General features: G+C 50.3%; 1 protein-coding gene across 1 annotated transcript in view; it reads left to right on the top strand.

The window, feature by feature from the left end:
* The window catches only part of LOC144668091 (1-phosphatidylinositol 4,5-bisphosphate phosphodiesterase delta-3-like), a 200,989-nt gene extending 189,449 nt beyond the window's left edge, over positions 1 to 11,540 (top strand). Inside the window, exons 14-15 of the mRNA XM_078529869.1 lie at positions 6,210 to 6,359; positions 10,871 to 11,540. Of these exons, the coding sequence (XP_078385995.1) occupies positions 6,210 to 6,359; positions 10,871 to 10,959 (239 nt within the window). The 3' untranslated portion in view covers positions 10,960 to 11,540. The remainder of the gene's footprint in view (positions 1 to 6,209; positions 6,360 to 10,870) is intronic.
* Positions 11,541 to 14,406: the final 2,866 nt, after the last annotated feature.

Here is a 14,406-nt window from a genome sequence, read left to right on the forward strand (position 1 = left end):
GGCTGGAAACTTGAGCACCCATCCCTCAATTTAATTTTTTAAGTGTTTTATTTGCTCTCAGAACTTTCTCAACTGTAGCATGTTTCATCATGGAACTCAGCTCCAACACATCATAACTAGCGTCAGGCCTAGTCTGAGTGCACAACCAGTTCAACTGCCCAATCAAACTCCTCAACTGTTCTGTTTCTTCCTTGGTAGCAGGATCCTTTTTCTAACCTGAATTATTGGGATATGATTAACACTTTCTAGATAAGATTGTTGATTCAGTGTCACTCCTGACTTGTTCTGCTTAATGTCTAAACCTATGTAGTTAAAGGCCCCTGAAGCCTGACTTCTGACCTGGAATTCCATCATCATCTTTTCAATTACCCGTTGTTCAAATTCTACAGATCCTCCCCACAGGAAATCATCAACATGCATAATAAAGATTCCAGCTAGTTTCTCCTTATGGTACCAGTAGAACATTGCGGGGTCTGCCTTTAACTGAATGCAACCTGGTTTCAACAGGACAGACCTCACGCGAAAATACCAAGCTCTTGATGCATCATTCAACCCATAAATACACTTATTCAATTTCCATAGCTTTCCTTCTATGTCATCAGCTTCTTTAGCTGGTTTCAAAAAACACTTCCCTTTGAAACTTCTCCCCCTGTAAAAACACAGCCTTTATATCAATCGATTTGCACTCCCAGGAATAGGTTGCTGAAATAGCTAAAAAGATCTTCAAGCTCACTTTCCCTGCAGTAGGAGAGTTCACCCCGATATCTTGATCTGCAAGTCTTTCTTTGAAGGCAACTAGTCTCGCTTTAGTCTTGTACATGCTGTCAGGAAGTACCTTTTCTGTGTACAGACCCACCTGTGTGCCAAGGCTGGCTGTCCCTTGTCAGGTATTTCCCAGTATATACCCCAAATTCTTTCCAACTCTGTTTGGCTCCCCTTTATCAGCTTATTTTCTAATTTATTAGCAGCTACTAAAACCTCTCAGTAATAGGGGCTTCTACTTCAATTGACATCCCTAGCTTGTTCTTGTCCAGCTACGACCTCTACACGCATTCCTCTCTCTTTCTGCACTACTACTTTCTGATCTTTCTCCCATTCGGGCAGAGTCCCTTTCGCAAGTCTGTGATTTTTTTTCTGGGGTCACGACCCCTTTCTAGTCCACAGTCAGAACTCATACCGCGCTTTCTGGGCTTCAACATCTTTACCTCAGTTTGCCAATCCATATATCTTGTCTCCTGTCCTTCATCCTGCACACTTAGCCAATGTTTGTATTTACCAGTGGCCTTTCCTGCTCTCCCTATGATGGTGGCATCCCTCCCACACTGGTCCCTTCTGGCATGTATGTTACCTTTGTTCTTACTTTTGGATGAATAGCATTGTCCTGTACCTCAGTATTACTTTGTTCATAGTCAGTCAACCCTGTATCTGCCATTGTCTGCTCCTCATAACTACCCAGTGTGTGTGTGTGTGTGTGTGTGTGTGTGTGAAGTGCATGATGCCTCCTCACATTCTATGTCCTGTTCAGAGCCTGTAAAGGTAGAGTCAGTACCAATTAACCATGAAGAATGTGTCCTAACAGTTTGATTACCGCGTTGCACAATTACTACTTTCCCATCACTCCCTATGAACTTGCCAGGTCCTTTCCACTCTATCTGGCCTTCCCTTTTCTACTATACCCATCTCCTTGTCTAACCTGTATTCCTGATGGTCTTATGCGGTGCCGTAGGGCCCACTGAATTTTCTCCAAAACCTCAGCTTTAATGAAAGCTTTTCTGCCCACATGCAAAGTGTTCAGATGAGCAGAAAGAGTGGAGCTCGTCCCTTCTAGAGCAGGGGGAGCATCTGACAACACCAAAGGTAGCTTCGGATTCCTTCCGTACACCAACTGATACGGACTGTACCCCCCAACCATTTGCAGAGAGAGTTCTTTGTGTGCACCACCCGTGCCAGTGCCATTTGCAGTTTACAACCTGGTTGATCGGCCAATATTTTATGTAACCTGTCATCTATCGCCACATGGTTTCTCTCGCACAGACCATTACTAAACGGGCTCTCTTGGCTGCAGTGTGCGTAACTATGGTGTTGAAATTTATTAAAAATTCATTGGTGGGATGTGGGCCTCACTGGCTGGGCCAGTGTTTATTGTCCATCCCCAATTGCCTTTGAGAAGGTGGGGGTGAGCTGCCTTTTTGAACCGCTGTTGTCCCTGAGGGGTAGGTACACCCACAGTGCTGTTAGGAAGGGAGTTCCAGGATTTTGACCCAGTGACAGTGAAGTAACGGCGATATATTTCCAAGTCAGGATGGTGAGTAGCTTGGAGGGGAACTTGCAGGTGGTGATGTTCCCATCTATCTGCTGCCCTTGTCCTTCTAGATGGTAGCGGTCGTGGGTTTGGAAGGTGCAGTCTAAGGAGCCTTGGTGAGTTTCACACATGTCTCGAAATTCCTCATTGGCAAATTCCCCACCATTATTTGTCAGGAATTTCACTGGTGCTCCTAACCCTGTTCCCACCCATTTCTCCAATGGTCCTTTTGTCCTTACTACGTATCATAGTGGATAGGCTAAATCTGGTTGCCACATCTATGAAGTCTAGCAAAAAAATACCCCCATCCTTGCCCCATACTTTTAAGTCCATTGCCACTGCATCATTAAATTCCCTGACTACAGCAAGCTCACAACAGGACGCAGTGATGGCCTGTGATATTTCATACAAATTTCACACTGAGCAGTGATTTGTTCAATATCATCATATCCTTTATCAACCACTCCAGCATCTCGCAGTAGAGTTTTCAGTTTCTGTGGCACCGGATTTGCAAACTGTCTATGTAACGTCCAAATGATCTTCTTTTTGTCCACCAAATTCTCATTCTCAGAAGTTAACAAAATTTCATGAACTTTTTGATGAGAAATATCTGGCTTCCTTAGTGGCAGGCAGTAATGGCCTGACCGAGTAAAATATAGACCCATATTTTTTCCCCAAACACAACCGCTCTATCGTTCCTCATGTCTAGCATCGTCTGAGCCTTTTTCCATCACAGACCAACTTAACAATAGCGGTATCTCACTAGAAATCACATCAGTAATGATAAACAGATTGATCCCTGCTATCTTACAAGGGAGGACCACCCACATGGAGGATGTTAATGTATTGTCATCTCCGAGCCTGAAGCAGGTAGAGCTTTCATACTCCTTGACCTTCCACCAGTCTGCCGCATCGAGAGACTCCAGATAGCAGTCAAGCCAGTCCATGCCGCACACTGTAGAAGTGTAACCACTGTCCAGAACTGCACAGTTGAAGGAATCTACCATCAAGATACTCATCACCGGATTCAAACTCTCCGTGATCAATACAATTCCATCATGGCAGTCACCATCATCATTTTCAGCCTTGTGGGTTACTTCAAACACACAATTCTTTCACTGTGGGCAATTCATCACATAATGATACTGAGAATCACACCAATAACACCGATTAACCATTCCCTGTGTGTTTTACAGGTTCTAACGCCTACAGTCACCATCCCAGACCCACTTTTTGTCTCGCCTCTCAAACTGGCTAAAGTTAAACCATTGTCAGACGGCCGGTCACTAACCCATCTTTGTATTGGAATCTCCGTGTAATATTTGGTCAGTCTCAAAATTCAGCCACCACAGAATACCCCAACCTTTGTTTCATGGCCTAGTTATTCATATTTGCTAAGAGAGTGGCTGGGAATGACTGTTCCCCCAGAATATTTTTTAGACCAGCAGCCATTTGATCTAGGAGAGTCTTTCCCATGGAACTGAACCCCCATCAGTGCTAAACGTCTATCAACATGGGAAATGTGAGTACAATCCAGTAACTTAAATGCCAATACTGAGCCCAGGATTTCAAGTTCAAATCTCTGTCGTCACTTGTACCACTTATCAAAATCCGTGATATATTCTTCCATGGGCTGATCATCTGTTTTCCCAAATCCACCAGAGATAATCCAAGCTTCATCCGCTTCCAACAACTCATCCGTTTTGTAAAACGTATCCAAACATTGTAATAGGAGGGTCAACCCCCCTTCATTGTCCACATCACCCACTTCCATTTCTGAAAACTCTTTCCTGCTAATCGTACTCTTTTTTGGTAATCATAAAGCCAAGGCCATATCTTGCTTCTTCTGCGATAAGGAGGTAACCCGTGTCCACATTTCTACCTTGTTTTTTCATTAGTGATTTGGTTCAGACTCAGAAAAAATTGGTGGATAGTCAAAGTTTGAGACTTTGCACCATCCTCTCGCCATTCTGTAAGTTCAGCGGTGAGCACCAGCACGTTTCATTTCCCTTCGAGGATTGAGACAAAAAACTTCACACACAGCAATCAAATCAGCAAAGCTTAAAGTTCATCCTCTCTTACCATGTTACTCACTTGTTGTCGAGTCCAAGCTGGAGTTTTACCCTAAGGTGGTTTACGCTCAAAACGCCTGTTCAGTGCAGGAGACTTTCCCAGTCCCTCCCACACTGGAGTATTCCAGCTGTGATACTGTTTCGATCGGTGAACCAATGCCCATCACCTGTTTTAAAAATGCAGTTGTCTGAACAATGTAATTACCAGTCAGCAAGAAGATTGTTATTGGATTTTGACAATGTAATTACCATTACAATGACACGAGACACACTCCCCCCGCCACCCCCCAGACACTTCCTGTGACCTCAACAGCTCCAGTTCCACAGGCTGAGGAGGGTGTCACTGCCACACAGCAGGACCCCGAAAGCAGGCGGGGGCCCTCCAAGTCTCAGCCCTCTAGAGGACGCCCGCCAAAGTCATCACAGACAGGGCATCACTGTCAGCAGGCTGTCTCCACCTCCGCTGTGGATGTCCAGGGAGCACCAAGATGTAGCGGCAGGGTTAGGACAGTTAAGGAGAATTAGTTGCACAGCCTGGGCACGGGCGTTAATCACTTGTACATAATGTTCACTATTGTTGATAAACTCCCAAGAATGTCTCCCTGCCTATGGCTCCTTGTTCTGATGAGCAGTGTTCTTGTCACTCAGATGTGAAACCTTTCTGCACAAGATAAAGGCAGGTGTCTCAGTCCGGGATCTCTTCCCTGTGTCTGTGCAGCCTTCAGACCACAGTGATGGTCCAGCCTCACACTCCCTGGACACATTACTGACACCTGCACCTCGATGGTGCTGGTCATTGCTGCCAGAATGTAGTGGGCAGGTATCACAGAGTTCCCTCATACTCTCTGTGTGCTCTCAGCACCTTTATGGAGGGGCTGGCCCCCATCTCTTCAGCATCTGGGACCAGTGATGCTGTTCACCAGCTCCTGAAGGGCTCAGGTACTGAAGCTGGACACAGCATCAGATGCGTCTGAGTGGCTTTGATTGCGATACTCCTTGCATTTAAATAAATACTTATTAACACTGCCAAATTCCTGTGCTGTACACTTTTTAACCTGTGCTGCTTCTGTCTTTCAGAGTCACTCACTAATTTTCTGTCTCCCATTCCCTGCTCTGAATCTGCCCTCAGGTTCCCATCCCCCTGCCAATCTAGTTTAAACTCTCCCCCACAGCACTGGCAAATCCCCCTGCGAGGATATTCATCCCAGTCCTGTTCAGGTATAGACCGCTCGGCTTGTACAGGTCCCACCTTCCCCCAGAACCGGTCCCAATGCACCAGAAATCTGATGCCCTCCCTCCTGCACCATCTCACCAACCATGCATTGATCTGGTGTACTCTGCTATTTCCACACTCACTAGCAGGTGGCTCTGGAAGTAATGCAGAGATTACTACCTTTGAGGTCCTGTTTGTTAATCTCTTTCCTAACACCCTGAACTCAGTCTGCAGGACCTCATCCCTTTTTCTACCTCTATCATTGGTACCGATGTGGACCACAAGCTCTGGCACTGCACCCTCACCCTTCAGAATGCCCTGTAACCACTCGGTGATACTGTGATTGGTGCACCAGGGAGGCAACAGAGTCCTTATGGCCAGCTTCAACCACCACCCCCTCTCCAGTATTTTCTACCAGATGCTAGGCAGGAAATGGGGTTACAAGATGATGGAGGCACTGCTGTCGGGGGTGTGCCTGTCCACGACTGTGCCAAGTTTCTCAACCAATTCCAGCCTCACTCGCCCAGGAGCGATCAGAGCCATTATATCTGAACGCCTGCTGATGGTGGTTACACAGGACGGTTGCTGTTCACAGTTTCTGTGTGTTTTTGTTGGGTTGTAGGATTTAATCCAGTGTGGAATGAAGTGCTGCGGTTTACAATCAGTGTTCCCGAACTCGCTCTCATCCGATTTGTGGTTGAAGATATGATGCAACCACCAGCAATGACTTCATTTGGACAGTTTACACTCCCATTCACTAGTGTGAAAGAAGGTAATCATCATTTTACCTACGCACCCTGACACTGCCCCGCCCCCTCCGACACTGCCCCGCCCCCTCCAACACAGCCCCGCCCCTCTGACACAGCCCCGCCCCTCTGACACTGCCCCACCCCCTCCGACACTGCCCCTCCCCCTCCGACTGCCCCACCCCCTCCGACACTGCCCCTCCCCCCTCCGACACTGCCCCACCCCCTCCGACACTGCCCTTCCCCCTCCGACACTGTCCCTCCCCCTCCGACACTGCCCCTCCCCCTCCGACACTGCCCCTCCCCCTCTGACACTGCCCCTCCCCCTCTGACTCTGCCCCTCCCCCTCTGACACTGCCCCTCCCCCTCTGACACTGCCCTCCCCCTCCAACTGCCCCTCCCCCTCCGACACTGCCCCTCCCCCTCCAACTGCCCCTCCCCCTCTGACACTGCCCCTCCCCTCTGACACTGCCCCTCCCCCTCCGACACTGCCCCTCCCCCTCCGACACGGCCCCTGCCCCTCCGACACTGCCCCTCCCCCTCCGACACTGCCCCTCCCCCTCTGACACAGCCCTTCCCTCTCTGACACAGCCCCTCCCCCTCCAACACAGGCCCTCCCCCTCTGACACTGCCCCTCCCCCTCCGACCACTGCCCCTTCCCCCTCCGACACTGCCCCTCCCCCTCCGACACTGCCCCTCCCCCTCCGACACTGCCCCTCCCCCTCTGACACAGCCCTTCCCTCTCTGACACTGCCCCTCCCCCTCTGACACTGCCCCTCCCCCTCTGACACTGCCCCTCCCACCCCAACACTGCCCCTCCCTCTCTGACACTGCCCCTCCCCCTCCGACACTGCCCCTCCCCCTCTGACACTGCCCCTCCCACCCCAACACTGCCCCTCCCCCTCTGACTCTGCCCCTCCCCCTCCGACACTGCCCCGCCCCCTCCGACACTGCCCCCATGACACTGCCCCTCCCCCGCCGACACTGCCCCTCCCCCTCTGACACTGCCCCCATGACACTGCCCCTCCCTCTCTGACACTGCCCCTCCCTCTCTGACACTGCCCCTCCCCCTCCGGACACTGCCCCTCCCTCTCTGACACTGCCCCTCCCCCTCCGACACTGGCCCTCCCCCTCTGACACTGCCCCTCCCCCTCTGACACTGCCCCTCCCCCTCTGACACTGCCCCTCCCCCTCTGACACTGCCCCTCCCCCTCTGACACTGCCCCTCCCCGTCTGACACTGCCCCTCCCCCTCTGACACTGCCCCTCCCCCTCTGACACTGCCCCTCCCCCTCTGACACTGCCCCTCCCCCTCTGACACTGCCCCTCCCCCTCTGACACTGCCCCTCTCCCTCTCTGACACTGCCCCTCCCCCTCTGACACTGCCCCTCCCCGTCTGACACTGCCCCTCCCCTCTGACACTGCCCCTCCCCCCTCTGACACTGCCCCTCCCCCTCTGACACTGCCCCTCCCCCTCTGACACAGCCCCTCTCCCTCTCTGACACTGTCCCTCCTTCCCCCGCACAGGAGGGTTAAGATTGAGGCTCCTGTTTTCATGTTGGTTCCTGCAGTAAGTTAGCCCAGTGTCAGTGTGGTACAGCCGAGCTGAATGAGGTGACCCCTCCAGAGTAGCTTTGGTGGAGAGTAAAGGCAGTGGATTCAATGGTTATCTTTGCTGGTGAACAGAAGCATCTTCAGCTGTGACTACCTGAAAGTACCAGAAACCAGAGCCTCTCCCTGTCCACTCATTCACCAGTGTCAAACCTTCACACAGGGAATGTCCCTGATACAAGGACCTTCACACAGGGAATGTCCCTGATACAAGGACCTTCACACAGGGAATGCCCCTGATACAAGGACCTTCACACAGGGAATGCTCCTGATACAAGGACCTTCACACAGGGAATGCCCCTGATACAAGGACCTTCACACAGGGAATGCCCCTGATACAAGGACCTTCACACAGGGAATGCCCCTGATACAAGGACCTTCACACAGGGAATGCCCCTGATACAAGGACCTTCACACAGGGAATGCCCCTGATACAAGGACCTTCACACAGGGAATGCCCCTGATACAAGGACCTTCACACAGGGAATGCTCCTGATACAAGGACCTTCACACAGGGAATGCTCCTGATACAAGGACCTTCACACAGGGAATGCCCCTGATACAAGGGCCTTCACACAGGGAATGCCCCTGATACAAGGGCCTTCACACAGGGAATGTCCCTGATACAAGGACCTTCACACAGGGAATGCTCCTGATACAAGGACCTTCACACAGGGAATGTCCCTGATACAAGGACCTTCACACAGGGAATGTCCCTGATACAAGGGCCTTCACACAGGGAATGCTCCTGATACAAGGACCTTCACACAGGGAATGTCCCTGATACAAGGACCTTCACACAGGGAATGTCCCTGATACAAGGACCTTCACACAGGGAATGTCCCTGATACAAGGGCCTTCACACAGGGAATGCTCCTGATACAAGGACCTTCACACAGGGAATGCTCCTGATACAAGGACCTTCACACAGGGAATGTCCCTGATACAAGGGCCTTCACACAGGGAATGCTCCTGATACAAGGACCTTCACACAGGGAATGCTCCTGATACAAGGACCTTCACACAGGGAATGCTCCTGATACAAGGACCTTCACACAGGGAATGCTCCTGATACAAGGACCTTCACACAGGGAATGTCCCTGATACAAGGGCCTTCACACAGGGAATGCTCCTGATACAAGGACCTTCACACAGGGAATGCTCCTGATACAAGGACCTTCACACAGGGAATGCTCCTGCAGGACAGCCAAGAGTAGGATGTCTTTCCATGAGGCATGAAGGGTAAAGGTGAAGTGAGATATCTTTCTGGTGAGGCATTGGGGGTGAGTGTCAGCCGAGACCCACCATGTCTCTCCACAGAACATCACGTGGAGATGGGCCCCAAACTCCGGAAGAGTCTGATCCACAATCTCCTGATTCAGGAAGCAAAGGAACTGAAGCAACTGCTCTTGCTGCAAATCTGAAATCAAAACAGAAAGTGCTAGAAAACTCAGCAGGTCTGGCAGCATCTGTGCAGGGAGACACAGAGTTAATGTTTCAAGTCCAATATGACTCTTCTTCAGGGGCCAATGTCAAGGGTTGGGCAGAGTGAGGGAAGGGGAGGGGCAGTGATGGGGGAGGGGCAGTGATGGGGGAGGGGCAGTGATGGGGGAGGGGCAGTGATGGGGAAGGGGCAGTGATGGGGGGAGAGGCAGTGATGGGGGGAGGGGCAGTGATGGGGAGGGGCAGTGATGGGGGAGGGGCAGTGATGGGGAGGGGCAGTTTCAGGAGAGGGGCAGTGATGGGGAGGGGCAGTGATGGGGAGGGGCAGTGATGGGGGGAGGGGCAGTGATGGGGAGGGGCAGTGATGGGGGGAGGGGCAGTGATGGGGAGGGGCAGTGATGGGGGGAGGGGCAGTGATGGGGAGGGGCAGTTTCAGGAGAGGGGCAGTGATGGGGGAAGGGCAGTGATGGGGGAGGGGCAGTGATGGGGGAGGGGCAGTGATGGGAGAGGGGCAGTGATGGGAGAGGGGCAGTGACAGGGATGGGCAGGGTCAGGGGAGGGGCAGTGATGGGGGGGCAGTGATGGGGGAGGGGCAGTGACAGGGATGGGCAGGGTCAGGGGAGGGGCAGTGATGGGAGAGGGGCAGTGACAGGGATGGGCAGGGTCAGGGGAGGGGCAGTGATGGGAGAGGGGCAGTGATGGGGGAGGGGCAGTGATGGGGAGGGGCAGTGATGGGAGAGGGGCAGTGATGGGAGAGGGGCAGTGATGGGGGAAGGGCAGTGATGGGGGAGGGGCAGTGATGGGAGAGGGGCAGTGACAGGGAGAGGGGCAGTGACGGGGGGAGAGGCAGTGACGGGGGGAGAGGCAGTGATGGGGGAAGGGCAGTGACGGGGGGAGAGGCAGTGACGGGGGGAGGGGCAGTGATGGGGGAAGGGCAGTGATGGGAGAGGGGCAGTGATGGGGGAGGGGCAGTGATGGGGGAAGGGCAGTGATGGGGGAGGGGCAGTGACAGGGAGAGGGGCAGTGACAGGGGGAATGGGAGTGATGGTGTGGGTCGTTGGGCTGGGAGCTGGATTCTGGTCACAAAGCCCCCTGTAGGGCACTCCACCACCAGACCCACCAATCTCCCACTGACCCACAGTCCACGTATCAGGAGCATTCCCCTGGTGGACTTCCGGCCACCTGGTTTTCCCAGCTGGACAGCCTCGTCCCACCAACTGGAAACGACATGTTAATGAGACCCAGATGTTAAACTCAGCCGAGTCTACGTTCTGCCTTCCCTGGTCATGCAGGGCCTGACTTTACTGCAATCCTGCCAGTAACAATGGAGTCAGTAATCTGTGGCTTGAGCCATTTCTAGACCTGACCCCTCATCCCTGCAGCCACTGCCAGAGAGATGCTGCTGCATTCCCATCTCGGAGGTTTCCCTCTGTGTCAGTGCCTCCCCTTCCCCATTTAATTTATGTTTCTGTTTGTACCCACAGGCTATCGACACGTCCACTTACTGTCCAGGGATGCGGCCTCCCTCTCACCGGCAACTCTCTTTGTCCGGATCAGGATTAAGAGTGTATAGTGCGGAGGGAGCAGGGACACACTCACAGTCTGACTGTCACATGTGCTAAAACTGGGACCCCCCCCCCCGGCCCGTCTTTCCCCCTGCCCAGTGCCAACCACAAGGAGTCAGGGGGGAGTGTGACTGAATGAAGAGGCTCCATACACTGTGTGACTATCTATACATCTTAAACAGTTCTACGGTATGACCCAGATATAACTCACCAGGTCTGGCTCTGAAGCCAGCTTTACTCTGGATCATTTCTAAGCCAGCTCCAGACTGATTCCAGGCTGTTATCGAAAAGATCTGCAATCGAGATCCTGTCCAACATTAAATGAATGTAAACCCTTTTCGAAACTCTAACTCAAAATGTGCAATCGTTCAATAGCAGCACCGACGTATCACTGAACGGGTCTTACCCCGTCTAACCCAGGAACATGGAGTGTGCAAAGGCACAGGCAAAAATTCTGATCTTGCAGCTTTAGCTAAATTCCCTCCACCTGCCTAGTGCTGCTGTTTATATTATTCTGTACTCACAGCGTTTTATCAATGTGTATATATATATATGTAAAAATATATAAAGTCAGCTGTTTATTTTACAATGTGGTCAGTCGAGTCTTCTGTGAAACTTCACACTCACATCACCATATGTTTTAATTCTGACTATGAGAGGAATGAAACCCAGTCAGGAAAGATTTGGTTTTCACTGCAGCAGACGGTGATTTTGAAAGGCAAGTGTTGATCCAGACCCAAGCCCACTCTCTGTCATTCTCCTCAGTGTTTTTATTTAAAAAAGCTGGAGGGAGGAGACACCCATCACTTCACCAACACCCTCGAAGCAATTAACAAACATGGGAGAGCACTCTATACCAGACAATGTCACATGGAGCGAGTGAGGCAGACAGCAGTGCACACGGCAGAGAAAAGCTGGAGCAGAGGAAGTTGCCGGGAAATGAGGAAAGAGCAGAGTGAAGGTTTGGAATTCTTCATGAAGTCTGGGCAGAATGGACCGTAAACTTGCAGAGTTGGAGAGTTCACTTGCTGGCACTGGCCCGAGCTGCCCGAAATAGGTAAAAGCAGCTGAACCCGTGGAAAAGACCAGGGCCAGTTCCACATTCATTTCCCACCATCTTTCAGGCTGGTGAAAATTCATTTGGCTGGAAACCAGCCACAAAATCGGCACCGATTGCAGATTGAAGTAATCACCATGGAAACTGTTCATTCAAGGAGACTTAAAATGAAGCTTGTCCTGATGGTTGGTCAGACCCCGGGATGTGGGGGGACCAATATTTTATTTTCAAGTCGATAAAGATTGAGATTCAAGACACCTGTTTTTGGAATAAAGCCCCAAAATTCCACAGGTTTTGAACAAACAAAAATAAACTTTGAGATAAAAACAAAAAGCTAAAAGCTACTGTGGATGCTGGAAATCCAAAACAAAAACAGAATTACCTGGAAAAACTCAGCAGGTCTGGCAGCATCGGCGGAGAAGAAATCAGTTAACGTTTCGAGCCTTCACGACCCTTCGGCAGAACTGAGTATAGTTAGGAGAGAGGTGAAATATAAGCTGGTCTAAGGTGGGGGGTGGGGGGAGAGAGAAGTTGAGGGTGGGGTGATTGTGGAGATAAGCAAGCAGTGATAGGAGCAGATAATCAAAAGATGTCACAGACAAAAGGATCAAAGAGGTGTTGAAGGTGGTGATATTTCTCTAAGAAAAGTGCTAATTAAGAATGGAAGACAGGACACTCAAGGTACAGCTCTAGTGGGGGTGGGGTGGAAAGACTAACAAAGTTTCAGTTTTAGATTTAAAAATAATGGAAATAGGTGGGAAAAGAAGAATCTATATAAATTATTGAAAAAAAAGGGAGGGGGGAGAAACGGGGTGGGGATGGGGGGAGGGGGAGTTTAAGATCTAAAGTTGTTGAATTCAATATTCAGCCCGGAAGGCTGTAAAGTGCCTAGTCGGAAGATGAGGTGCTGTTCCTCCAGTTTGCGTTGGGCTTCACTGGAACAATGCAGCAAGCCAAGGACAGACATGTGGGCAAGAGAACAGGGTGGAGTGTTAAAATGGCAAGCGACAGGGAGGTTTACAAGGTCAGAAAGATAAAACTATTATAATATGTATCATACTCATTCAGGATAAGTACCAGGTACATGTGAGTTAACAGACCAACTGTGGTCGAACACAGCACACCACAGAGTAAATGACAGACTCCAACCGAGACAGAGTCCATAGGTTTCTGAAGAAATCACCCAGAAGATAGTCCCATTGTGAGTCAACCAATCTCACTGAAACTTCATCTTTCTCATGAAGGTTTCCAATCTTCTCCTTTGAAGATCCTGCCTTGGAATTCTCTCCAAATATCTCCCCCACTCAGATGGCTTTAGCATTGGCCCACTTTGCAGGGTTTCAATCTCACCTTCCGAGATTCTCTCTGGATTCCTGAGTGGCTCAACACGAGCTCACAAGCACACGTTCAGACCTGTGGCTGTGCCAAGCTGAACGCCAGTTCCGAAGGGGTATCTTTGCCCCAACAGTCCACAGTACAGAGTCAGCCTGCTAACTGCAGCTCTTTCTTTAATTTGGACCCTATTTCCTTGCTCCCTTCTTTTAGCTTATTTCACAGTGTCTATTGCTGTCCCTGTGTATGTGACACCTCTTAGTGAGCAGACTGACTCCCTGAGCAGAGTTGTTCAATGACCCTTGAACTGACCTGGGAAAGCTATCAAAATACTTGCAGAGGGCCCTACCTTTGTTGCTAGGCAGCAATCGCTGTAGCACTGGAACATCCTGCACTTATAAATTTACAATGTCAATAGACTGCAAGTTTAACACACTCAGACATCATGAATTGAATTCATAACAAGATGCACAGGCACCATCAGATATGTTTAAAAGATTTTACATAATAAAAATATTTAATTCCCCAAGCACCTGACAGACACCCACAGATGAAACTGGATCAGGAGAGTTGTTTAAAGTTGCTTGCAATGATATGAAATCAGTTTACTCATGGGTGAGGGACTAGACACTCATTAATAATACATATATTTTGATAAACTCTTTTCACCTTTATTAATCAAACTCCACCAGATTACCATGAATATTTATTAATGCAAAAATAAACAGCTACATTCTGTTACACTGCCTTAATTGCAAATCATAATGAAAAATTTAACATTTGTGTTTATGCAAATAAGCCGGGAGGGGGTGGAATTTGAATCATAAATTTCTTTTAATAATTCACAGGATGTGAACGTCGCTGGCTGGGCCAGCATTTATTGCCCATCCCTAATTGCCCTTGAGAAGGTGCTGGTGAGCTGCCTTCTTGAACCGCTGCAGCCCATGTGGTGTAGGTACATCCACAGTGCTGTTAGGAAGGGGGTTCCAGGATTTTGACCCAGCGACAGTGAAATATTTCCAAGTCAGGATGGTGAGTAGCTTGGAGGGGAACTTCCATGTGGTGG

This window comes from Cetorhinus maximus, chromosome 25 (genome assembly GCF_964194155.1).
Source record: "Cetorhinus maximus chromosome 25, sCetMax3.hap1.1, whole genome shotgun sequence".
Lineage (NCBI taxonomy): Eukaryota > Metazoa > Chordata > Chondrichthyes > Lamniformes > Cetorhinidae > Cetorhinus > Cetorhinus maximus.